At 49.0% G+C, this 23,733-nt stretch overlaps 1 protein-coding gene across 14 annotated transcripts in view; it reads left to right on the top strand.

Annotated features, from left to right (window-relative positions):
- The window catches only part of TEP1 (telomerase associated protein 1), a 45,161-nt gene that overhangs the window by 17,463 nt on the left and 3,965 nt on the right, over positions 1-23,733 (top strand). For 4 of the 14 annotated variants that reach the window (XM_058738361.1, XM_058738362.1, XM_058738363.1 and 1 more), the window contains exons 13-55: positions 1,086-1,254; positions 1,848-2,006; positions 2,186-2,263; positions 3,039-3,169; positions 3,483-3,542; positions 4,726-4,884; positions 5,557-5,733; positions 5,963-6,083; positions 6,668-6,792; positions 7,055-7,168; positions 7,274-7,391; positions 7,551-7,745; positions 7,865-8,040; positions 8,127-8,283; positions 8,396-8,575; positions 9,024-9,116; positions 9,411-9,543; positions 9,700-9,850; positions 10,098-10,231; positions 10,441-10,529; positions 10,789-10,903; positions 11,540-11,783; positions 11,976-12,099; positions 12,910-13,034; positions 13,159-13,258; positions 13,471-13,626; positions 13,773-13,985; positions 14,239-14,392; positions 14,499-14,711; positions 15,334-15,494; positions 15,736-15,849; positions 17,059-17,166; positions 17,532-17,664; positions 17,745-17,821; positions 18,204-18,336; positions 18,475-18,611; positions 18,762-18,886; positions 20,176-20,319; positions 20,471-20,567; positions 21,480-21,585; positions 21,691-21,896; positions 22,000-22,104; positions 22,558-22,777. In XM_058738361.1, the coding sequence (XP_058594344.1) occupies positions 1,086-1,254; positions 1,848-2,006; positions 2,186-2,263; positions 3,039-3,169; positions 3,483-3,542; positions 4,726-4,884; positions 5,557-5,733; positions 5,963-6,083; positions 6,668-6,792; positions 7,055-7,168; positions 7,274-7,391; positions 7,551-7,745; positions 7,865-8,040; positions 8,127-8,283; positions 8,396-8,575; positions 9,024-9,116; positions 9,411-9,543; positions 9,700-9,850; positions 10,098-10,231; positions 10,441-10,529; positions 10,789-10,903; positions 11,540-11,783; positions 11,976-12,099; positions 12,910-13,034; positions 13,159-13,258; positions 13,471-13,626; positions 13,773-13,985; positions 14,239-14,392; positions 14,499-14,711; positions 15,334-15,494; positions 15,736-15,849; positions 17,059-17,166; positions 17,532-17,664; positions 17,745-17,821; positions 18,204-18,336; positions 18,475-18,611; positions 18,762-18,886; positions 20,176-20,319; positions 20,471-20,567; positions 21,480-21,585; positions 21,691-21,896; positions 22,000-22,104; positions 22,558-22,680 (5,932 nt within the window). In that variant the 3' untranslated portion in view covers positions 22,681-22,777. Of the gene's footprint in view, positions 1-1,085; positions 1,255-1,847; positions 2,007-2,185; positions 2,264-3,038; positions 3,170-3,482; positions 3,543-4,725; positions 4,885-5,556; positions 5,734-5,962; positions 6,084-6,667; positions 6,793-7,054; positions 7,169-7,273; positions 7,392-7,550; positions 7,746-7,864; positions 8,041-8,126; positions 8,284-8,395; positions 8,576-9,023; positions 9,117-9,410; positions 9,544-9,699; positions 9,851-10,097; positions 10,232-10,440; positions 10,530-10,788; positions 10,904-11,539; positions 11,784-11,975; positions 12,100-12,909; positions 13,035-13,158; positions 13,259-13,470; positions 13,627-13,772; positions 13,986-14,238; positions 14,393-14,498; positions 14,712-15,333; positions 15,495-15,735; positions 15,850-17,058; positions 17,167-17,500; positions 17,665-17,744; positions 17,822-18,203; positions 18,337-18,474; positions 18,612-18,761; positions 18,887-20,175; positions 20,320-20,470; positions 20,568-21,479; positions 21,586-21,690; positions 21,897-21,999; positions 22,105-22,557; positions 22,778-23,733 lie in introns of those variants that run through there. The other 10 variants (XM_058738359.1, XM_058738364.1, XM_058738366.1 and 7 more) reach the window with 9 other exon arrangements.

The raw sequence follows: 23,733 nt of genomic DNA, 5'->3' as shown, positions 1-23,733 counted from the left end.
AGACACTGGGTTCAAGGGCTCTGCAGAATGTCCCACATTCTGGATTTGTCAACTTCCTCATGGTGTCTTCTAACTTGTTTCTGTTTCATGTACTGAGGGCATTAACTCCAAAGGCTTGTACAGATTCAGATTTCACTTTTTTTTTTTCTTGCAAGAATATTTCATAGGAGATCCTTTGTATGCTATGAGTGAGACCAGCAGACTTTTTTTTTTTTTAACTTCCTCATAGGATAAAGGATCATGAGGCGCCAAAGATCTGTGGTCCTACTCAGTGTGATGTTAACGAAGATTGACCCATGTGTTTAAATGGTTATAGCCTGATCTCTTCACTGGAAGTTGATAGTTTATCCATTGGTGATCTTTTCCTGAACCAATTGTTTCATTAACAGTTCTAGAATGGGAATTTTCTCCATTCCCATATTCATTAGCTGGAATTCTAAAAAGAACTTGCCTTATCAACTAAAGCTGTTTAGTTACCCTGAAGTAAAGATTCTACTAGAAACGTGGGACAAATGTTCTTTTTTTTGTCCCCTTTAATTGCCAGTTTTCGGGGGCGCCTGGTTGGCTCGGTTGAGTGTCCGACTTCAGCTCAGGTCATGATCTCGCGGTTTGTGGGTTCGAGCCCCGCGTCGGGCTCTGTGCTGACAGCTCAGAGCCTGGAGCCTGCTTCGGATTCTGTGTCTCCTCCTCTCTCTGCCCCTCCCATGCTCATGCTTTGTCTCTCAATGATAAATAAATGTTAAGAAAAAAAAATTAATTAAAAAAATAATTTCCAGTGTTTGGAATAAGGAGTTAATATTCTTTAAAATACAATTTAAAAGTAAGTTAAATCTTGCCTCATGAAGTAAGTATAGATTGTTATGGGAAGTGTGGCAAATGATTTCAGAGAGTGGATCAGGAGATGACTTCTCCTCTCCAGCCATGAGACTGGGTTAGAAGAGTCCTATAGGATGGCAGCAATGGAGGCAGGCTGTGGAAGTGGTGTGAACACTTCATTCTGGGGTGGCAAGTTCTCATCTTCCCATCTGCCTCGAAATGGCAAATATAGAAGCCCCTGAGCCCTTCTGTGTCTTTTCTGCCTGCAGACAGTGGAAATATGATGGTGAGATGCTGGTTCGGTATCGTCAGGCCCTAGAGACAGCTGTGAACCTCTCCGTGAAACACAACGTGCCCCCGCTGCCAGGCCGCACCATCTTGGTCTATCTGACAGATGGCGGTGCAGACCAGTTCTGTCCCAAGCGCAACCCAGAAGGGGTAAAAAAAAATTAAAAGGTGGGGGGTTGGTAGGATGCTGGGGATCCCGAGAACTATCCTGTTCCCAGATGTGGTTCTCCCAAGGAAGCACTCAGAACTGAAATAAATGGCAAACATTTGCTTCTTGGTATCAGACCTTGGTTCCTAGGGACAGTTCCTAGAATGTGGTCTCTAGCCTGTTTATGGATTACAATACTTATATTTCACATTTGGCTGGTGCTTAATTCTCTCTAAATTTCTGTCACCGAAGTATGTTTCATTTTTACATCCTATATCCCAATGTTGAATTTGGGCAGGACTGCTGGCCCTTCTCCACCCTGGCCAGCTCTTACTGAAAGCTGCTGAAGCTGTCCCTTCCTAACTGGAGATTTTGTCCTTTTCCCCCAACTAATGGAGGCTGGAGGCGTTTGGCCTTCAGGGCTGGATGGGCAAGGGTGGATTTCAAAAAAGGGGAGCCAGGGCACTTGGCCAGCTCAGTCAGTAGAGCATGTGACTTTCGATCTCAGGGTGGTGAGTTCAAGCCCCATGTTGCGCATGGAGCCTACTTAAAAAAATAGGAGATCCTTATTTCACCCTGATGTTTGTCCAATCAGCCCCACCTAAACTATGTGCTGCTGCTGATTGGGATGGTAATTGCACGGGCGGAGCAGGTGGATCTCTTACTGTGCGGAGGAGGCACTGTGAAGACTATCACAGTTAAGGCAGAAGAAGGTATCCTGAAGACGGCCGGCATACTCCAGGCTCAAGTCCAGGTCAGACACCTGCCCCCACCATGCAAAAATGCATGAATGGTCACAGCCCTGGACACAGGCTGGAAAATCAGGAAAGGCTTGGATATATACAGTGCTGAAGATTCCCAAGCAGTATTTGGTGTTTGTTGCTTACCGATTGTCTCCCATGCAAATAAGGAACATGAGACTCTTTCCTTCAGGAGCCAGATGGAGAGGATGAATGGTCCCTGCACACTTTTGGGAAGTACCTGTTGTCTCTGGCTGCCCAAAGGGTCCCTGTGAGTAGTCCCCAGTCCCTGAGAAACCCTCCCGCCCTCACCCTTCCCTCCTCAACTGATGTGTGTAATTTCTCAAAGGTCATCTTTCAAATGAGGGGCAGTACCCACACCCACTTCCTGCTGGCTGCAGCCCTCTGCCGTGTGGTGTGCTGGTAATTGTTTAACAACCGGTGCTCTGGAAAAAAATGAATCTTGGTTAATAGCATTTGCTAGTTTCTAAGGTGTAAATTACTCCAATCATGGCTGATTTCAAGCTGCCAGCATGATATCAGTGAACAGAGGTGAGAAGAGATGCTCAGTAGCACACCATTATATGGTATTTCTACAACGTAGATCGAGTATGTAAATAAGATCTAGATAATGGTAAAATGTAGTAAAATAACTAGGAAATGATGAGTTTCAAGTATTTATTACCTTTGTTTTTAATATAATTTATTTAATTATGTTTATACTCTTCAATGTTTAGCAGTGGCACTATTTAACAACTGGATCACAAAATTCCTAAAAAGTAACAGTTAGCTCTTGTGAGCCTGAGTGAGCCAGCTACAGCACACCACTGCCCCTCCCCCACTTTCTCGCCCCTCCATGTCAGGGTGTAGTGGCTCCCCCATCCTAAGGACTCTCATGAGAGGCAATTTCCATTCCCTTCAGTTCCCTTCAGAGTTCTCCTAATCCCCTCAGCCCCAGAGATCTCTTCTCTTGATGTCCTAAGCTTATTAGCATCTCTTCTGTCCCTGTGCTCCCTGTTCTCAGCCCCTCCCTTTTCATCTCACAGGTGGACAGGGTCATCCTCTTCGGCAATGATATGTATGAGAAACTGATAAATGAGGCCAAACAGCGTTTCTGGCAGCATGTGAATTCCAAGTGCCTCTTTGTTTGTGTTCCCCTAAGTAGGATATGTGACACGTAAGGACGCTCAAACTCCTTGTCCAGTGCCAAAAGATAGGTTTTCATATTTCCTCTCTACCCCCACTGGAGCTTGGGGCATTCCCACTCACCAGATGCCTTCCATCTCTGCCTCCTACCTTGATTGCACTTCAAATACTAGAACCTTCTCTGAAGTCTTTAGCCTAGCTCCATACCCCTTTGTAGGGGTCCATCCCAGCCCCAACCTAGCACATGACCCTAATTAAACATGCAGAGGTGGGGTATCCATCCTAGAGCGCAGGGCCTCTGTGTTCCTGGCACTGTTTCTAATGGTTGCTTCTTCCTTTGCCAGATTATCAGATTCAAATCCCAATGACGTGACACTCTCAGGCTGTAATGACGGGATCCTGAAGTGAGTACAGAATGGACGCACAAGGGGTTGGGGGCTTTGTTAGAACGTCTTTCAGAGATTACTTGTGTCTTCTACTCCACTTACTTCTGTTTTTAAGCAAGATAGAAGTTTATTCCTCTTTTGCCACTGTCCAGATGTAGCAGCAGCAGAATGTTACAGGGACCCAGACACCTTCTATCTTACTGTTCCACCATCCTCAAATACTCTGCTTTCACCTCACGGTTCAAGACTGCTGCTCCAGCCCCAGTCATCATTTTTGCATTACACCTAGTAGGAAAGAGGAGAAGGGGACAGGGGAGGTTGCACTGTTCTCTTTTAAGGGAACAACGCAAGGGTTGGTCACATCATTTCTATTCATTCTTTGCCGCCTCTGTTCCATTCTTGATCCAGAGTAAATCTCATTTAATATAAATATTAATATATATATATTAATATTTATATATATATAAAATATATATTATTATATATATATTATATATATTATATATATATAATATATATATAATATAAAATATATATATATAAATATATATATATAATATATATATAAAAATATATATATTATATTATATATAAAATATATATAAATATAAATATAAAAATATATATAAATATAAATAAATATATAAAAAAATATATAAATATATATATATTTATATATATATATAAATATATATATAAATATAAATTTATTTATAGATGCCAAATTTACAGAAATCCTTTAACTTTGTCTCTATGCTTAGCCTTCTCATTTACTTGTTTTCTCTCTCCTACCTTTTCCTTTGTATGCCTCCATCGCCCCCCAGCTGCTAGTAGGAAGCCTCAGGCCCATTCCTCCTCCAGAGAGCTTTCACAGCTGATACAAAGCTGATCAAGCTCTGAATGGGATGGCCTTAGTCTTTAATCTTTAATCTGACCCTTTGCCAGCCTAACTACCCCTGGCCCAACAGAAAGCCCATGATGACCATGCTAGAGCTGGGTGTCTTCTCTGTTCCTTCATCCCTGTAGTTCTGCACCCCTGTTTATCTTAAGTCTACATTCACTGCTTATGGTTGTCTTCTTAAGGGGCTCCAGTTAACTGGGTGACCTACCTCTCTATATCTTTGTCCCCTGCCCCCTTGGAAGACCTGCCTGATTCTGACTCTGGTATTCACTCTTACTTATTTTGTTATATTTATGTCAGGTTCATTGCAGAGCGTGGAGTCTCCTGTCTTCTAGAGCACGTGGGGCAAATGGACAAAATATTCAAGATTCCACCACCCCCAGGAAAGACTGGGGACCTGTCTCTCCGGCCACTGGAAGAGGTCACTCTAAGCCCCTTGGCTCTGATTTCCCAGCATGGGTTAGTCTATGTTTCTATGCCTTTGTGAATCGGGAGACACTGTGGTCAAAACCTGCAGAAATTCTGGTGGCTGCAGTTCTGGCTGTGGAGATGCTGTTTGTTCTACTCACTAAGTAGAACTCATCTCTTTCCCAGGTAGGGATTTCCCTGACGGAGGAAGTTGTCAGATAGTGAGCATACTACTTTCTCTACCTGGGCAGGGGGTCAGATGTGAGGCGGGCAGCAGGCAGCGGGCAGCATGCACTGTGGACATACAGCCAGGGCTCAGGCAGAGGGCTTAGGAGAATAGGCTCTGGCTTTCTCATCACAGCTTTGCCAAGTAGTAGCTTGAATCTTGGGCTAGTTGTTTTTAATTTCTTAAAAACTTTAGTTTTTTATTAGTAAAATGGAAATAATGATGGTGCTTACCTCACAGAATGGGCAAATAGTAAGTGCATAATAATTAGCTGACAAAGAGGGATATGTGAGAAATGGCAAGTAGGGTTTAAGTTCCAGGGCTCTGCAGGAGAGGCTATAAGCAGGTTATTCTCTGGAGGCCTGCTGGACCTCCCCCTGGCATCTGTCATACCTTACTTGTACTGGCTTGTGCTGAAGGATGTGCTCAGCCGCATCTGTGGAATTGGGTTGTGGGGCTGATTGCTAGAGTGAGCCCAAGCCTCTGCTTACCCCCAGATGGCGCAGCATCAGGCTTTTCATTTCCTCCACTTTCCGGGACATGCACGGGGAGCGGGACCTGCTGCTGAGGTCTGTGCTGCCAGCATTGCAGGCCCGAGCGGCCCCTCACCACATCAGCCTTCATGCCATTGACCTGCGCTGGGGCGTCACTGAGGAGGAGACCCGGAGGAACAGGTGAGGGGGCCACAGAGAAGAGCTGGGACAGAGATGAGGGGCTTGAGTGGGAGAATTGAGGTGGGTAGGGTTGAGGCTACAAGGGAGTCTGAGGGCCTAGGGCAGGGGCTGCTATTTGGATGCTAACAAGAGCAGTCTGCCTTTACTTGGCTCAGTTTTGAGCCAGGGCCCTATCTTCCTATTTATACCTGTATTCTCTGATCCAATGCCTCCATAACCATGTCTGCAGACAACTGGAAGTGTGCCTTGGGGAGGTGGAGAACTCGCAGCTGTTTGTGGGGATTCTGGGCTCGCGCTATGGCTACGTTCCCCCCAACTACAACCTCCCTGACCATCCTCACTTCCGCTGGGTAAGGCAGGTTGGGGGTTGGAGTGGGGTCTGGGGAGGAAACAAAGGTTGGGACAAGTGTGGAGAGAAGCCACAGTGTGTCAGGAACCTTGGGACTAGATCTGAGACTTGAAGGTGAAACCCAGGCGGAAGGTTCTGCAAGCGGCCAAGTCATAGATGAGGGAATTCCTTTGAGAAGTACCTCCCAGTTGGCCAAGGGATGCGAGAGGTAAGAGGGTAGGTCTGTTTAGGGTTTGCTATCAGACGGATCTGGGTTCTGATCTCCCTTCTATCATTTATAGATTGTGTGACTTTGTGGGAAACGGCTTATCCTAACCTAGCCTCAACTTCCCCATGTATTAAAGAGGAACAGTGGAGTCTATACTGTAGGGTTACTATGAGGATTAGAAATCTATTTTTAAAAATGCTCAACATGTGACAGGCATTCAGTACATGTTAGCTACTAGCTGTGTTTTGTTGGCTTGTGTCTGGAGGGAGGGAGGAATATTGCTGAGATGCAGGAACCCTAGGGTCTTGGTAGGTCTCAAGGGAGGGGTCAGTGTGACCTGGGACTGAACCAGCCTGTTCTCTGCCCTCTCCCTGCAGGCCCAGCAGTACCCTCCAGGTCGCTCTGTGACAGAGATGGAGGTGATGCAGTTCCTGAATCGGGGCCTTCGTCAGCAGCCCTCTGCACAAGCTCTCATCTACTTCCGGGATTCTGGCTTCCTCAGGTACCTGCTGTTGCTTCTGGACCTCGCAGGCTCAGGGGCCAGATCTTCTCTCTCCATAGCATTCAGAGTACAGGAGGGGGAGCTAGAAGAGAGTACAAGGCTCAGAAAGCTTGCCTTGCAGCACCAAATAAGCCTTGCCACTGAAGCCAGGTGATCTCTGCTTGCGGAGTTTTAGGGAACCACAGCCAGGTCTGATGGTTGGGGCTGAAGAGAGGCTGGGGTCTGAGTGTAGCCTCACTTTTGGGGTATCTTTGGTGGTCAGCTGTGTCCCAGATGCATGGAAATCTGACTTTACTTCTGAGTCTGAAGAGGCCGCACATCGACTCTCAGAACTGAAGAGCTACCTGAGCAGACAACAAGGGATTACCTGTCGTAGGTGAGCTGGGGTGGGGGTGGGGTGGGTAGAGAGCCCCTGCATGGAGGAATATATGGAGTGGGGCCAGGCCCACTCTGACTCTGCTTGTGCATGGTTCACCTGTAGATACCCCTGTGAATGGGGGGGTGTGGCAGCCGGCCGGCCCTATGCTGGGGGGCTGGAGGAGTTTGGAAAGTTGGTCCTGCAGGATGTGTGGAATATGATCCAGAAGCTTTACCTACAGGTCAGCAGGGGCGCCCATGGCCAGGGTAGTGGAGAGAAGGTAAGGTGGTCTGGGTAGTCCTGGATGGGAAGTAATTTGGTGGGGGCTCTGTGAGTTTTCAGGTCTGGGGTTCCTGAGGGGCATGGAAACATTATCAGTCACTGTCCCATGTGTCCTCAGCCTGGGGCCCAGCTGGAACAGCCAGTGTCCATCCCAGATGATGACTTGGTCCAGGCCACCTTCCAGCAGCTGCAGAATCCATCAAGTCCTGCCCGACTGCACCTTCTTCAGGACACAGTGAAGCAGCTAACGCTGCACCGAGGGAGGCTGAGCCTGGTGACCGGGCAGTCAGGACAGGGCAAGACGGCCTTCCTGGTACATAGTCTCAGAGCCCCGGGCAGGAGGAAGTGAGGGCCATGTAGGCTAAGGAAGCAGGGCACAGGGAGTTGTGCATGTAACAATGTGACCATGTTTTCTCTTTGCTGTCCATGCAGGCATCCCTTGTGTCAGCACTGCAGGCTCCTGATGTGGCCAAGGTGGCCCCGTTAGTCTTCTTCCACTTTTCAGGGGCCCGCCCTGACCAGGGTCTTGCCCTCACCCTGCTCAGACGCCTCTGTGCCTATCTACATAGCCAACTGCAAAAGCCAGGTGCCCTTGCCACCACCTACCGGTGTGTATCCCCCATTAGTCCAGCCTTGTTGATTCCACATGATGCCACCCTGTATCTCCCTCTCTCACTGATCCTGGTCCTTACAGGGGCCTGGTATGGGAGCTCCAGCAGGAACTGCTGCCCAACTGTGCTCAGTCCCTGAAAAGTGGCCAAACCCTGGTGTTGATCATCGATGGGGCTGACAGGTTGGTGGGTCAGCATGGGCAGCTGGTCTCAGACTGGATCCCAAAGACACTTCCCCCGGTGAGTGTGAGAAGGAGGTGGGGGTGGGATGCAGTAGTGGGGACGGGGGCTCTCCAGCCTTCTCCTCTTCTTTTTCCTTCTACCTTCTTCTCTTTATGCCCAAATATCACAGCGGGTGCACTTGGTACTGAGCGTGTCTACTGACGCAGGCCTGGGGGAGACCCTGGAGCAGAGCCAAGGTGCCCATGTGGTGGCCCTGGGGCCTCTGAAACTATCTGCCCGGGCCCGGCTGGTGAGAGAGGAGCTGGCCCTGTATGGGAAGCGGCTGGAGGAGTCACCTTTTAACAACCAGGTTGGATGTGGGCCAGGGCTGGAGTGTGTGAGGCCCCAGGGTGCTGAGGCTGCTAGCTGCCCCGTGCAGCCCTACTGCTTTGTTTCTGCAGGAACTCTGTGCCAGGGGATGCTGTTAATAAGATAACCAGGATTCCTTATAACACCAGCCAGCCTTTTTCCCCTAGAGATAGCCTCCCGGGGTCCATCCCAGTGAGGGGAGGAGTAAGGCTGTGATTCTTGGGTGGGGTGGGCTGAACCACAGGGGCTTTCCAGAAAGTAGGGCTGGCTGGCAGAGCAGTATAGCAAAGGGATGGCTGTGAGGTGATGCCATCAGGTCACTGCTGGGGATTCTCAGAGGAGGAACTGCCCTGCAGTGGGCTGGGTGCTTGGGGTGGAGCTCAGGGGGGTTGAGGACTGGCTGTGGCAGGCTCTCTGCTCCCCACACTGAGTCCCCTTCGTCTTGTCAGATGCGGCTGCTGCTGGTGAAGCGGGGATCATCCCTGCCACTCTACCTGCGCTTGGTCACGGATCACCTGAGGCTCTACACGTTTTATGAGCAGGTTGGTTGAGAATGTAAACCCTCACCACTTATTTTCTAAGTCCTAATCCACTTCCCATTCTTCATTCAGCTCCTTTCACCCCCATCCCTCTACTTTTCGTACCCTGTCCTGTGTCATCTTGTAATCACCATTCCCCATCTCGACTCACCACTACCCTCACTTCTTTCCCACTGTTTCTCTTCCTTTTCTCATCCTTTCCCATGATTTCTCCACCTGCCCACTCCCCTCCCCACAACGAAAGCCACCTCTTCTCCTCCCCTCACTGGCTAAAGCCCGGTCTCCGTCCTCTCCCAGGTGTCTGACAGACTCCGGACCCTGCCGGCCACTGTCCCCCTGCTGCTGCAGCACATCCTGGGCACCCTGGAGGAAGAGCATGGCCCTGATGTCCTTCCCCAAGCTTTGGCCACCCTTGAGGCCACACGCAGTGGTCAGTGGTTGGGATGGGCTGGGAGAACGAGAGTTCAGGGGTTGGATGACCTTGGTTCAGTTGGGGTCTCCGTGAGCAGTGTGAGGAGGAGCCAGGTGTCATGGGATGGGTGTGCTGTGTGGTTTGGTGAGGGCCTCAGAGAGCTGGGGTTTGCAGGTCTCACTGTGGACCAGCTGTACGGAGTGCTGAGTGCATGGCGGATACTTCCCAGGGGAACCAAGAGCTGGGACGAAGCAGTGGCTGCTGGTAACAGCGGGGACCCCTTCCCCATGGGCCCATTCGCCTACCTCGTCCAGAGTCTGCGCAGGTACAGCTGCCCCCAGCTGAGCTCCCACCAACCTCCTGTGCCTTCACATCTTTGAGCCAGAACCCCATGTGGTCCTTTCTTCATTCCACCCTCCCCTCAGTATAGGCCCTGACACACAGGCCCTGAATGGGTTGCCACTCAAGTTACCACTATATGGGATGGGAACGGGAGTCCACAGCTGTGCCAGGTACTCACTGACAGGCCCCCTTCCCTCCTCTCCTGCTCTGTTTCCCTCACATGAGGACAGTTTGCTAGGGGAGGGCCCCCTGGAGCGCACCGGTGCCCGGCTCTGCCTCCCTGCTGGGCCCCTGAGGACAGCAGCCAGATGTCGATACGGGAAGAGACCAGGGCTGGAGAAGACAGCACACACCCTCATTGCAGGTGATTGGAGCCCAAAGTGACCCCGGGGCACTGAGTGTGGGGCCTATACCCGGAGGCCAGGACCACCTACTGGTGCTCCCCATCAGCTGGCCCCTCACCTGCCACCCCAGTGAGCAAATGGCTTTTGCGGTAGCCTATGGAATACAATCTTTGGAGATGCTTTAGGGCTGAGCCCATCTCAACGTCTGTTCTGTGATCCACACCTGCAGCTCAGCTCTGGAAGACATGTGACCCCGATGCCTCGGGCATCTTCCGAAGTTGCCTTCCTGAGGCTCTGGGAGACTTGCCTCACCACCTGGTTAGTCTCGAGATCCCATAGACACCTTCTCCCAAGCAGCTGCTTTGACTGTTCTGAGACCCCACTCCCTCTTGACTGCACCATCACCACTACCATGATGCCCCTCTACCTTTCTCCTTTCAGTTTTCCTGCCCTCTTCCTTGAGGTCCTTTGTCCCAGCTCCTAGGTTGAGGTCCTGGCTGCACAGACAAGGTCTAAAACTAGACTATTCCTCCTCACCTGCCTCTTCATATCCTAATGAATCCAATGACCTTCCCAGCTCCAGAGCGGGAACCGTGACCTTCTTGCAAAATTCCTCACCAATCTTCACGTGGTGGCTGCACATCTGGAACTGGGTCTGGTCTCTCGGCTCTTGGAGGCCCATGCCCTCTATGGTGAGAGGTGGCTTCTCTGAGATCTGGGCCTCCTGGGTGTGTTCATGGGGGGTCTGCTCCGGGGGAGGTATAATGCAAAGAACAGTTAAATTTCTCTTCTAGGTTAAAAATGCCAAGGGGGTAAGCAAGTAATTTTCAGGGGACCTTCTGCCCAGATCTCTTAGACCAGAGGTTTCCAAACATTATTTAATAGGTATAAAATTACCTAGGATTGTTGTTCAAACTGCAGATCTCCGGGTCCCCAGATTCCATTTCCCTAGGTCTGGAGTGGGGCCTACGGCTTTGTACGTCTAATGGGTGTTCCTGATGTGGGGTCAGAAGACTTTGAGAAGACATTTTATTTTATTTTTCTCTTTTTTACTTTCTAAAATTTATTTATTTTTTATAATTTACATCCAAGTTAGTTAGCACATGGTGCCACAATGATTTTAGGAGTAGATTCCTCAGTGCCCCTTACCCATTTAGCCCATCCCCACTCCCACAACCCCTCCAGCAACCCTCTGTTTGTTCTCTATATTTAAGAGTCTCTTATGTTTTGTGAGACGACATTTTAGACACTGCCTGACATACTTGGCTAATGGGGTTAATGGGGGTCTAGGCTAGCCCCGCCAGTGACACAGTGCTTCTTTTCCACAGCTTCCTCAGTCCCCGAAGAGGAACCAAGTCTTCCTGAGACTGACACTGCTGTGTTTCACACATTCCTGAGGCAGCAGGCTCCAATCCTCAACCAGTACCCCCTGCTCCTGCCCCAGCAGGCAGCCAACCAGCCTCTGGACTCGCCTCTTTGCCACCAGGCACCCCAGCTTTCCCAGCGGCGTTGGCGCCTCCAGCACATGCTACGATGGTTGAATAAGCCCCACACCGTGTGGGGCCGGCAGAGGTAAGGCCCTTGGCCCCAGATGCTGGTAAGCCCACCAGAGAGCAAGCTACAGTCCTTTCTGAAACTGGAGAAAAAAGGACAGACCAAAGTCACTGTGGAGAGGGGGATTCAGGGACAGAAATGCAAACACGAGTTTCCATTTGCTTCCTTCCCTGATTCCTCATTTCCTCCCTTTCTTGCTACTCTCTCTAGCTCCAGCCTGTCTCTGACAGTTTCCTCATCCCCCACTGCAGTGGCCTTGTGCCCCAGGGGGCAAAGAGCTGCTGTGGGCACAGCCAGTGGGATGGTTTACCTGTTGGACCTGAAAACCTGGCAGGTATGATGCTCAAGGCGGGCAGAGTTTGCCTCCAGAAAAAGCCTCACAGACTAGGCAAGCCAACCCCGCCTGTTTTCACCCTGTTTGATTCAGCAACTTTTATTTCCTCACATCAGATCGAAAGCTTGGTCACAAAATCAATCATGCTTTCCAAATATTTGCGTCACACCTTCCATTCAAAGTTGTACTGAGGCTGTACTGTACTAAGCATCACAAGGAAAACAGGGGTAGGACATTGTCTTTGCCCACCAAGTGGTCAGTTTTGTTGAAAGATATGACATACAAGGGGAAAAGGAACCAAAACATAGCCGGTACTTAACGGAGAACAGGGACAGACAAGGGCAAGCATTCCAGTTGAGTGAAAGGCATAGGGGAGAATGTTTCCTGGAAATTGCTGGAATGAGTAGAGGGTGCTTAAGGGATAGTAACAGCAGATTAGGCTGCAGAGGTGGGTCCCACAGCCACAACCTCTCTCTGCTTCCCACCCATATCACCCCCCCACCCTCATAGCATGCATGCATGTAACACCATTCCCTCCTCAGACCCATTAGAATCTTCTGTGACTTGGGGATACTTATGGGGTTTGGAGTAGGGGAGACTTTGTGGCCCCACTTGAACCTGAGCTTGGCCGACATCTGGAGTTGGGCCCAATGCTTTTTACTTTTAACAAGCATTCCTGGTGTGGGGACAAAGGGCCACACTTTCTCCAGCCCTTCTTGCCTTGGCCTCCTTTTTGATTGGGGCTTGGAGTGCTGGACATTGGGGGGTCAAGGGAATGTCCTGAGCATGCTTTCCTGCTCATTCTCACAGGAGGAGAAGTCTTTGGTGAGCGGCTGTGATGGGGTATCCTCTTGCTCATTCCTCTCGGACAGTGCCCTCTTTCTCACTGCCTTTGATGGGCTTCTGGAGCTCTGGGACCTGAAGCAAGGTTGTCGGTAAGGGGTCCCTCCCTCATGTCTGGGAGTGAGGGCCTTCCCTGCTTGTCGGGAGCCCCCAGGGGAGAAGAAAGATGAGGGAGGCCAGGGGCCCCAGGAGCCTGACTTTGTCTCCCTGGGATAGGGTGCTCCAGACCAAGGCTCACCAGTACCAAATCACCGGCTGCTGCCTCAGCCCAGACCGCCGACTGCTGGCCACTGTGTGCCTGGGAGGATGTCTGAAGGTAATGACCAAGGGGCTGTGGTAGTCAAAGTGGCCTTAACTGCCAAGTCAGCCCCGTGAAGTTGTTTTCTTTGTGAGGCAGAGCTGCTGACTGCTTAGCTGGGGGAAGCCTTCCCTGCTGAGGGCAGGGGACTGGATAAGGTGGCTTCTGGGACTGTGATGCTCAGGCATCTGTACTCAGCATCTAGACTCCTCTCCTTCTCTCTCCTTCAGCTGTGGGACACAGTCCGCTGGCAGCTGGCCTTCGAACATACATGTCCCAGGCCCCTGAACTGCATTACTTTCCACCCAGAAGGGCAGGTGATAGCTATAGGCAGCTGGGCTGGCAGTTTCAGCTTCTTCCATGTGGACGGGCTCAAAGCTATCAAGGTGAGATGGTCCTGTGTAGCCCTGGGGGAGGAAGCTCAAGAGGGTGGGAGCAGAAGATGTGGAGTGACGGACACCCATGTTCTGTTTCACTTTGGGCTTGTGTTGAGAGCAGTTCCCGACATTTCCATTTCTACCTCCTCGTGTAGGAACTGGGAACCCCAGGAGCCTCCGTCCGTACCTTGACTTTCAATGTGCTTGGGAGGGTTGTGGCTGTGGGTCGGCTGGACGGGACGGTGGAGCTGTGGTCCTGGCATGAGGGGGCACGGCTGGCTGCCTTCCCTGCCCACCATGGCACAGTGGCCGCTGCCCTTTTCCTGCGCGCTGGGTGCCAGTTACTGACAGCCGGAGAGGATGGCAAGGTCAGGTTGCAGAGGGCTGGTGGTGGGTTCTGAGGAGGGGGTACAAAAGGCAGGGAATATTTGGGTAAGGGTGGAGCCTTTGTCGGGGAGACAGGGGAGGAGCTTAGCTGGTGAAAGCTACAGGGAGAGGGGTGCAGGTGTGTGTGCGAGCAGCTCTCCAGAGAAGACTCTTTGGAAGGAGGACTTTCATGGGGGTGGCTGTCACTCTGGGGGTGGAAGTGGTGTATCTTTAAGTCCTGTTCTTGGCCCTCAGGTTCAGGTGTGGTCCGGATCTCTGGGTCGGCCCCGGGGATGCCTTGGTTCCCTTCCCCTCTCTCCTGCCCTCTCTGTGGCTCTCAACCCAGATGGCGATCGAGTGGCTGTTGGGTACCGAGCAGATGGCATTAGGATCTATAAAGTTGCTTCAGGTACTGAAGAGAGAGAGGATGGGGTGTTTGGGCCTTTGGAAAGAACCTCCCTATCCTGAATTCCCTTTTGGAATGTGTTACTCTATGTTTTCTGGTCATTCTCTAGGTTCCCAGGGGGCTCAGTGTCAAACACTAGATGTGGCAGTGTCGGCACTGGCCTGGCTCAGCCCTAAGGTGTTGGTGAGTGGTGCAGAAGATGGGTCCCTGCAAGGCTGGCATCTCACGGAAAGTTCCCTTCAGTCCCTCTGGCTCTTGTCCAGATCCCAGAAACCCGTGTTGGGACTGGCCACCTCCAACGAACTCTTAGCTTCTGCATCAGGTACTGCTGGGTGGGCAGTGAGCAGCTTTCTTTTAAAGATGCTAATAGTTTCCCTCAATTTATATGTGTATGCATACAAGAAAATACACACACATACTTTTTTTTTTTTTTACAACTTTGAAAGTGGTTTTAAATGCATTTATCTTACATAAGCAGTCTAGACTATTTCTTCTTATTTCCTAGCCCTGATTCTGGGACCTCTTTGTAATCCCTATAATTCTTTGAGTTTCTGCCCAGTGGGACACTTTGCTTTGTATAGGAATGATATTCCCTTATGAGGAGAGATGTTGAGGTGAAAATGAGGAGAGAGGCCTTAGTCCTCTCTAGGTAGGAAGCTTGGTCCAAGTAATAGTGGGCACTTGAGAAGAGGAGGGTCTGGAGATGTAGCAGGGAGTTAGACAGCTGAAGATCGAGAGCTGGGAGTCCCTGATATTCCTGTCCTGTGAACTCATATGATGACTAACCCCCTATTCAGGCTTTCCACAGCCTATGACTCACTGCTTTTCTCCCTGGAGCTGTGCCGTGGGACATCGCCCTAGCCCTGCATGATTGCCTTTGTCTTTGGGGTCCTGTCACACTTCCTCTTTCAGAGAATCTTCCCTTCTCCCTATTTCCAATGCAGAAGATTTCACAGTGCGGCTCTGGCCAAAGCAGTTGCTGACACTGCCCCAAAAGGCAGAAGACTTTCCCTGTGGCACTGAGCTCCGGGGACATGAGGGGCCTGTAAACTGCTGTAGCTTCAACACTGATGGAGGCAGGCTGGCCACTGGGGGCAGGGACAGGGTGAGCCACAGGGGTTCTCCCGCCTTGGGCCCCACAGCCCCTCTGGTCCCTGGATTCCTCAACAGCCCATTTCCCATTGCTCCCTAAGGCATTTTGTTTTGCCATATCTCCTTTGCCGCATCTGCCCACCATCCCTTCCTTGATATCCCCTTTCCCTTTAAAATTTCTTGCCCCAAATGGCCCTGGTATTCCTGCCTCCCTCCTGTGGTCCTGACTGCCCCCTCTCTTGGGACCTATCCAGAATCTCTTCTGCTGGGATGTGCGGATGCCCAAAGCCCCTGTTCTGATTTACTCCTTCTCTGCTTGTCACCGTGACTGGGTCACTGGCTGTGCCTGGACCAAAGACAATCTATTGGTAAGGGAAGAGGTGGGGGTGGGGCAGAGCTCAGCAGGGTTCCTGGGGGAGGACAACACTGTCCATCTCATCCTATTTCTAACACCCATTTATAATAATAGTAATAGCTGACATTTATTGAGCACTTAGTATGTGCCAGGCATTGAACTAAGCTCTTTGAATGTCTTGCCTCTTTTACTCTTTACAACTCCTTGTAAAGCAGATACAGATACTACTATTATCTCTTTCACAGACAAGGATATAGAGCTCAGATAGATTAAAGAACATTTCTAAGGTCAGGTAAGTTATGAACTGAACCAGTAAACATAAGGAAGCCCATGCACTTGGGGTACCTGGGTGGCTCTGTCAGTTAAGCATCTGACTTGATTCCAACTCAGGTCATGATCTCATGGTTCGTGAGTTTGAGCCCCACGTGGGGCTCCGTGCTGACAGTGCAGAGCCTGCTTGGGATTCTCTCTGTCTCCCTCTCTGCCCCTCCCCTGCTCATGCTCTCTGTCTGTATCAAAATAAATAAACATTAAAAAAAAGAAGAAGAAGAAGAAAAGAAAGCCCATGCTGTTAACAAGAACACACACTGTCTCCCTAAGGATTTAGTGTGCCCTGTCCCTGCAGTTAAAGGCTATTGCTATGATTTCTTTAGTCCTAAGGCAAAAAACAAAAAAAACAAAAAAAACCAACTCAAATTATGCGCTCAAGGTTGGTAAAACCTAGTGTTCCAATGCAGAGTCCCTATTTTATTCTCAAGAAGAGATGAGAAAGGAGTATCAGTTGAATAAACTTGTCATATCTGCCCTGTCCTTGCATTTTAGGCAGCTGGATCTTTTCTTGGCATTGCAGACTTTTCACCTTTGTCTGGGTTTGTTGACTGACATTATATTAATAACAAGGACAATAGCCCCTATTTATTCAGTGCTTAGTATGTGCTAGGCAGTGTGCTAAGTCCTAAGTCCAGGCAGGTGCATTAGCCCCACAGCAGCCATATGAGATAGATACACTGTTATTATCCTTATTGAGTAGATAAGAATTCTAAGGCTTAGAGACATGAACTTGTCCCAGGTCACAAAGTAAAGTATGGCAGAGCTAGGATTTGAACCCAGGACATCCCATGTTCTTAATCACAAGCCTTACTGCTCCTCCCCAATATTATAAACACACAAAAATGCTGGAAGCATGCTGATAATCCCATTCCTCCAACCTCTGACTCTGCAGGTCTCCTGCTCCAGTGATGGCTCTGTGGGGCTATGGGACCCAGAACTGAAACAGCAGCTTGGCCAGTTCCTAGGTCATCAGAGTGCCGTGAGCGCCGTGGTAGCCGTGGTGAGAAGGCAGTGGAGAGCTCAGTGGGGGCTCTAGGAAAGCTAAGTAGGCTTTGGGACACTGGGTGCCTTGGGTATCTAATCTCAAAGGTAAAAGAAGTATAAAGAATGAGATACTCGGGCCTGGATTAGAACCGATCTAGGATATTGAGGCTGAGGGTTGGTGTGATGGGAGGAAGAGGGCAGCTTAGTATCTGGACCTCATGCAGGATTGCAGTCCTGAGCCACCCAGACTCTGTCCCTGCGTTTTCCTCACTCTTTGACAATGCCTAAGCCTTTAGTGGTCTGCCCTCACCTCCTGGTAGGAGTCACACTCCCCATATCCTGCTCAATAGGACTCTGTACTGATCCTGTGCTCTGGGGCAGGAAGAACATGTGGTGTCTGTGGGCCGAGATGGGACCTTGAAAGTGTGGGACCATCAGGGCGTGGAGCTGACGAGCATCCCTGCTCACTCAGGACCGATCAGCCACTGTGCAGCTGCCTTGGAGCCCCAGCCAGGTAAGGGATTGTCAGCTCCCTTCCCTCCCTTTCGCCCATGCTTCTTCCCTTCTTTTGACTTAGTCTCTGTGCCTTATCAGCTGGGCAGCCTGGGTCAGAGCTTCTAGTGGTGACTGTTGGACTGGATGGGGCCACACGGTTGTGGCATCCACTCTTGGTGAGTTCCCTGAAAGGACGGGGGGGGGGGGGGGGGGGGTGGGCGGAGTGGAGGGGGTATAGTGGAACAGCCTTTTGTTGTGTTGACATTCCTGTGCCTCCCCCTCCCCCCACCGCTGGGCCCACCTCCATCCTTTCCTCCTAGGTGTTTCACTTTTTTTTTTTTTTTAATGTTTATTTATTTTTGAGAGGGAGAGAGAGAGAGAGAGAGAGAGTTGGGGAGGGGCAGAGAGAGGGAGACACAGAATCCAAAACAGGCTCCAGGCTCTGAGCTGTCAGCACAGAGCCTGTGCAGGGCTCGAACCCACGAACTGTAAGATCATGACCTGAGCTGAAGTCTGACTGACTTAACTGACTGAGCCACCTAGGCACCCCCCTCCTAGGTGTTTCAAACACACACCCTCCTGGGACACAGTGGTCCAATCAGTGCAGCTGCTGTTTCAGAGACCTCAGGCCTCCTGTTGACTACCTCAGAGGATGGTTCCATTCGGCTCTGGCAGGTACCTAAGGAAGCAGGTGAGTGAGTCATGGAGCGAGGCAACATATGAAAGAGTGGTGTGTTCATGGGACCATGAAGGTCAGGGTGGCCTGATATCTCCTCTTTCATCTCAATAGTGGTTCAGCTTCTAATCCATCACTTCCTTCCTTCTCCAGATGACAGGTATATGCCCAGGAGTCCTACAGCCATCACTGCTGTGGCCTGGGCCCCAGATGGTTCTATGGCAGTGTCTGGGAATCAAACTGGGGAACTAACCTTGTGGCATGGAGCTAAAGCTGTGGCCACAGCACAGGTATGTTGGGGCAACCTTGGTTCCTTGTGTATGTGAGTTCTGGCTGTGCATGTAGTGGCATGTGCTGGGGTAAGAGGGATGTCTGGGAGTGGAAGGAAGGTTAGTCCTGGCTCCTCAGGAATACTGAAATGGACCTGTTGTGTTCTCAAGGCTCCAGGCACCATCAGTGCTCTGATCTGGTACTCAGCACACACCTTGATTGTTCTCAGTGCTAATGAAAAAGTCAGCGAGTGGCAAGTGGAATTGCAGAAGGGTTCGACACAGAGAAATTTCAGGTGAAAGGGGGCAGCTGGGTTAATGTGATACCACGGTGGTCTCCTCACACCCAGGATTTTGAGCAAATCACTCCACCTCTACTTCTGAACTAGGAACTAACAGGATGTTAGTAAGTGGGGAAAGGACCCTGGGAAATTGTTTTTGGTTCCTCATCATGTCAATTTAAATAATAATTACCAAGTGCCTACTTTATGCTAAGCTCTGAACCAGGCAGTATGAACCAGATTGAAAATCCTTTTTTTTTTTTTAAGTTTATTTTTATTTATTTTGAGAGAGAGAGAGAGAGCAGGGGAGGGGCAAAGAGAGAGGGAGACAGAATCCCAAGCAGGCTCCACGCTGTCAGGCAGAGCCAAATGCAGGGCTTGAAGTCATGAACCGTGAGATCATGACCTGAGCCGAAATCAAGAGTTAGACACTTAACTGACTGAGTCACCCAGGCACCCCTGAAATTACCTTTTAATTAAGGAAGCACAGTGGAAGAATGTGCACTTAAGTAAACCACCAGCAACATGCAGAGTGGTTAGTGCTATAATGAAGAGAGAGATACATAATTCCTGGGGGTGCAGAATTTGAGAAATTTATGGTGTACAAAAGAGTTGCTGTTTGATGTTGGGCTTAAAGGATGAGCAGGAGTTTTCTAGACCCATAAGGGAAGGGAATGATGTTTCAGGAAGAGCAAGTAGCATTAACAGAAAGCAAGGAGGCATGAGAGTGCATGGTATATTCTGGGCACAGCCAAATGTTGGATTCTTGGTGAGAGTGGGGGTGGGGGTGTCGGGGAATTTGGATTGAAAAGATAAACTGGGGCCAGGTTGTGGAGAGCACAGTGCTAAGAATTTTGAACAGAATAATGATCTGAAATTGAGGAAGAGGATTCTAGTGGCAGTATGGAGGATGGATAGTAGTAGAAAGATGTGAAGGGCAGGGAGATCACCTTTACATTAGTTGTTCTAGTCCAGGGAAGAAATAATGTGGGCCCTGAGCTGGGCAGTAGGATGCAAAGTGGGGAGAGAGGTTTAGGCATCTGTAACAAGTAGAATCCGCAGTGCTTATCAACCAGGATGGAAGGAAAAGACAGGCATGTAAGAGATTCTTAGTTTGGGCAGGTAAGGAGATGGTGATAATGAATACTGACAGAAGGAAAACAGAAAGAGGAAGAGAATTCATAGTGAAGGTAATGCATTGTGTTTGTACTTCACTCCTAAGGAATTCATGGGGAGCAGAGGAGCCTGAGAGAGGGGGACTAAAATAGGAACTTTCTGTCTCATGTAACTTTTTTGCGCTCCAGTCTTCGCCTGAACCGAGTTCTGCTGGAGGACTTAGGGTTCCTGACAGGTGTGGCCCTGGCCCCAGACGGTCACACCCTCATCTTGGCCAAAGCAGATTTGGAGTTGCTGCACATGAAGCCAGGGGATGCTCCCTCTATAATCTGGTAGGATCCAAAATGCTGTTTCCTCTCAGGCTACAGAAAGAGGAAAAGTGGGTTAGTGGTTACCCTGAAGTTTGGTCTAACTTAGAACAAAATACTGGGATCTCATAGAGAGATGTTCATGGGTTTGCCTTCTTTCTTTCTTATAAACCAGGAGCGGCTTTACAGAATATCCTATTATGTTGTCTACCCATCAAGACTATGGTGTGTTTGTCCTACAGCTAGGGAACTCTGGAGTTCTTTATTTCATTGTAAGTCCTATTTGAGTATGTATTAAAATGAGCATTTGTCCAGGGCCAATATATATATACATATATATTTTAATATTTGTTTATTTTGGGGAGGGCGCAAGTGAGGGAGGGGCAGAGAGAGGAGGGATAGAGGATCTGAAGCAGGCTCTGCCCTGACAGGCTGATAGGGTCCAATGTGGGGCTTGAACTCACGAACTGCGAGATTCTGACCTGAGCCAAAGTCAGATGCTCAACAGGTGCCCCCCAGGACCAATATTTTTAAAACCTTGGGACCATGATTGAGGATAAGAGGAAGGGAAAGGCATTGGTTCTAAATTCCCTTCTCTTCCTTCACTGGAGCATTCTATAGTGGGTTTCGGCTTTCCTATGAGGTTTTTTTGATACAAAAAAGGATTCTAGTTTTAAAAAGATCATGGGAAACCATCAACATAGGAGTTTTCTTAATTGCATTTTTTAATGTCTCTCTTGCCTTGCCACTGCAAGTACTAATATCTGGAACAAAACAGACATATCTCATAGACAGTACATGGGGTAAAAGAGGGCAGACACAGAAGGGTACATGCTCCATGATTTCATTCAAATGAAGTTAAAGAACAAGCAGAAGTAATTTACAGTGATAACTCAGAATGTTGTTAGCACAGGGGGTGGGGGTGCTCTGGCATTGACAGGGAAGGGACGTGAAGGCAAGTTTCCAGGGTGATGGAAATGTTCCGCAGTTTGATCTGAGCAGTGACTACATGGATGTGTACATGTGTAAAAGTTCATTCAGACATACATGTAAGATTCATATGCTTTACTGCATCTAAATTACAGTTAAGAAAAGTTCTCAATAGCCCAGAGCTGAAAAGAGTTGCTTTGGCAGGATAGGGTCAAGTGCAAGTAGGCTAAACAAAATGAGCCATCCTTTCACAGAGGCAAAAGGAATCAGGAGAGTTTGAGCAGAGCCTGAACTTTGATCTGACCTTGGAGAATCCAAATGGGACCCTAGTGTTAGTAACTCAGGCCAAACCTGAATCTGGTGAGTGTGATGAGTGGACTGAAGGAGTCTGGAGATGCCTTGTGGGGGATGGTAGGTCCTTCAAGGCTGGAAACCTAGCTCTAACCTCTGCCCTTGAAATGGCAGAGTCGTCATATTTGTGTGCCAGTTCTGATGGGATGCTATTGAAACTCGCCAAATGCACCCAGGAAGGAGAATGGGACACAGGTGACATCTGGCAGAAAGAAGCAGAAATGCCTGAAACTCCAACTCCAGGGACAGAGCCATCTATGAATGACAGCATAGATAGCTGGTCACCGCCCCCACAGCTAAAGACACAGCAGCGTAGAAAGGTGAGTTTGAGGGAAGGATCACAAATAGAGGGAAGGAGGCTCTAGGTCTGACAGACTGATGCTTCCTAACAGCTCACCATACCGCTTCTCCTTTCCCTCCAAGATTCACTCGGGCTCTGTCACGGCTCTCCATGTGCTGCCAGGGCTGCTGGTGACAGCCTCAAAGGACAGAGATGTTAAGCTGTGGGAGAGACCCAGTATGCAACTGGTAAGTGCATATATGTGTAAGAAGGGCTAAAGGATGTCACAAGAGAGGAAACTTAGGCAAAGAGTGTACAAAAGATCAAAAATCTGGTTTCTTCTGTCTTTGCTATGACGTGCAACTGACCTGTTTCCAGATTAAAGGCATTAATGTGAGGGGCGCCAGAGTGGCTCAGTCATCTAGGCATCTGACTTCAGCTCAGGTCATGATCTCACTGTTTGTGAGTTTGAGCCCCACGTCAGGCTCTGTGTTGACAGCTCAGAGCCTGGAGTCTGCTTTGGATTCTGTGTCTTCCTCTCTCTCTGCTCCTACCCTGCTTGTACTCTGTCTCTCTCTCTCTCTCAAAAATAAACATTAAAAAAATTTTTTTTTAAGGCATGAATGTGAGAGATAAACAAGTTAGTAAAGAGGCCCTAGGCTTGTAGCCCTTATCTCCCCCTTTTCTGTTCCCCGTTGTAGCTGGGCCTGTTCCAATGCGAAGGGGCTGTGAGCTGCCTGGAACCTTGGCTGGGCCCTAACTCCACCCTGGAGCTCGCAGTGGGAGACACACAGGGCAATGTGTACTTTCTGTCCTGGGAATGAAGGCAGAGACACCACTGTGCTAGAGATGCAAAGCTTGAAGATACCAGTGGCTACTTTCTTGATTAAATTTTAAAAATAAAGTGTCAGAAAACCTCAAGTGCAGTCTTGCCTATGCTCTGAAGTGGATGTGGACCAAGAATATGGGAGTTCTAATGTTTTTTTTTTTTTCTGATTTAACATTAATTCTTATTAGAACTGCAAGAAAAAGAACCAAATCTATAGTAGACATTCTTTGAAACCAGGCTTTAGAAATCTTCTATCATTTGCTAACCCCAGGATCCTAAGATACCATTCCTGCCAGTAGGAGGGATGAGTGATGTTGGCCAGCACTTAGTGTGAACAGAGAGCTGAAGACCTCTCACTTAGTCAACAAAGAATAAGAGGGGTGCCTGAGTGGCTCAGTTGGGTAAGCATCTGACTCTTGATTTCAGCTGAGGTCATGATCTCACGGTTCATGAGATCGAGCCCTGTGTCAGGCTCTACACTGATAATGCGGGGTGTACTTGGGATTCTCTCTCTCTCTCCCTAAATAAATAAATAAATAAATAAATAAATAAATAAATAAATAAATAAAACATTAAAAAAAACTAAAAGAAGAAAGCATAAAAGAAGGAAGAGTGAGTTGAAAGTGCCCAATTAGGGCATTTAGAGAGAACATTAGGCTCCACTCATAGAAACGGTGTCTTCTATGCAGAACTACCTACCCAGCTAAGAGATGAAAAGCCAGGCCACTGAAACTACAACGAGACTTCTGGTTTTCACACCCTCTGACAGAGCAGCAGCAGCCATTTGACTTACATACATTTGTCAATATAGTAATTTGCATTCTTGGAAGAAATCACAAAAGTGTATCTCTCAAATTGAAGTTCACACAGGTTAAAACAAATGAAAAGGTAGAATAATTATATCAATGGACTCACCAGGGACTGTGATCCTTCTAAGCTCTAGAACCTTATTTTCCTGTAATTCTATCTTATGGGAGAGGAAGTTCCCTGAGGCCCTTTCTAAGGGTTAGGGAAAGGTTAAAGATCTATGTCCCAAGAATTCAAGGAC

This window comes from Neofelis nebulosa, chromosome 7, assembly GCF_028018385.1.
Source record: "Neofelis nebulosa isolate mNeoNeb1 chromosome 7, mNeoNeb1.pri, whole genome shotgun sequence".
NCBI lineage: Eukaryota > Metazoa > Chordata > Mammalia > Carnivora > Felidae > Neofelis > Neofelis nebulosa.
The sequence above is the reverse complement of the archived record's forward strand: the minus strand, read 5'-3'. Positions and strand labels throughout refer to the sequence as shown.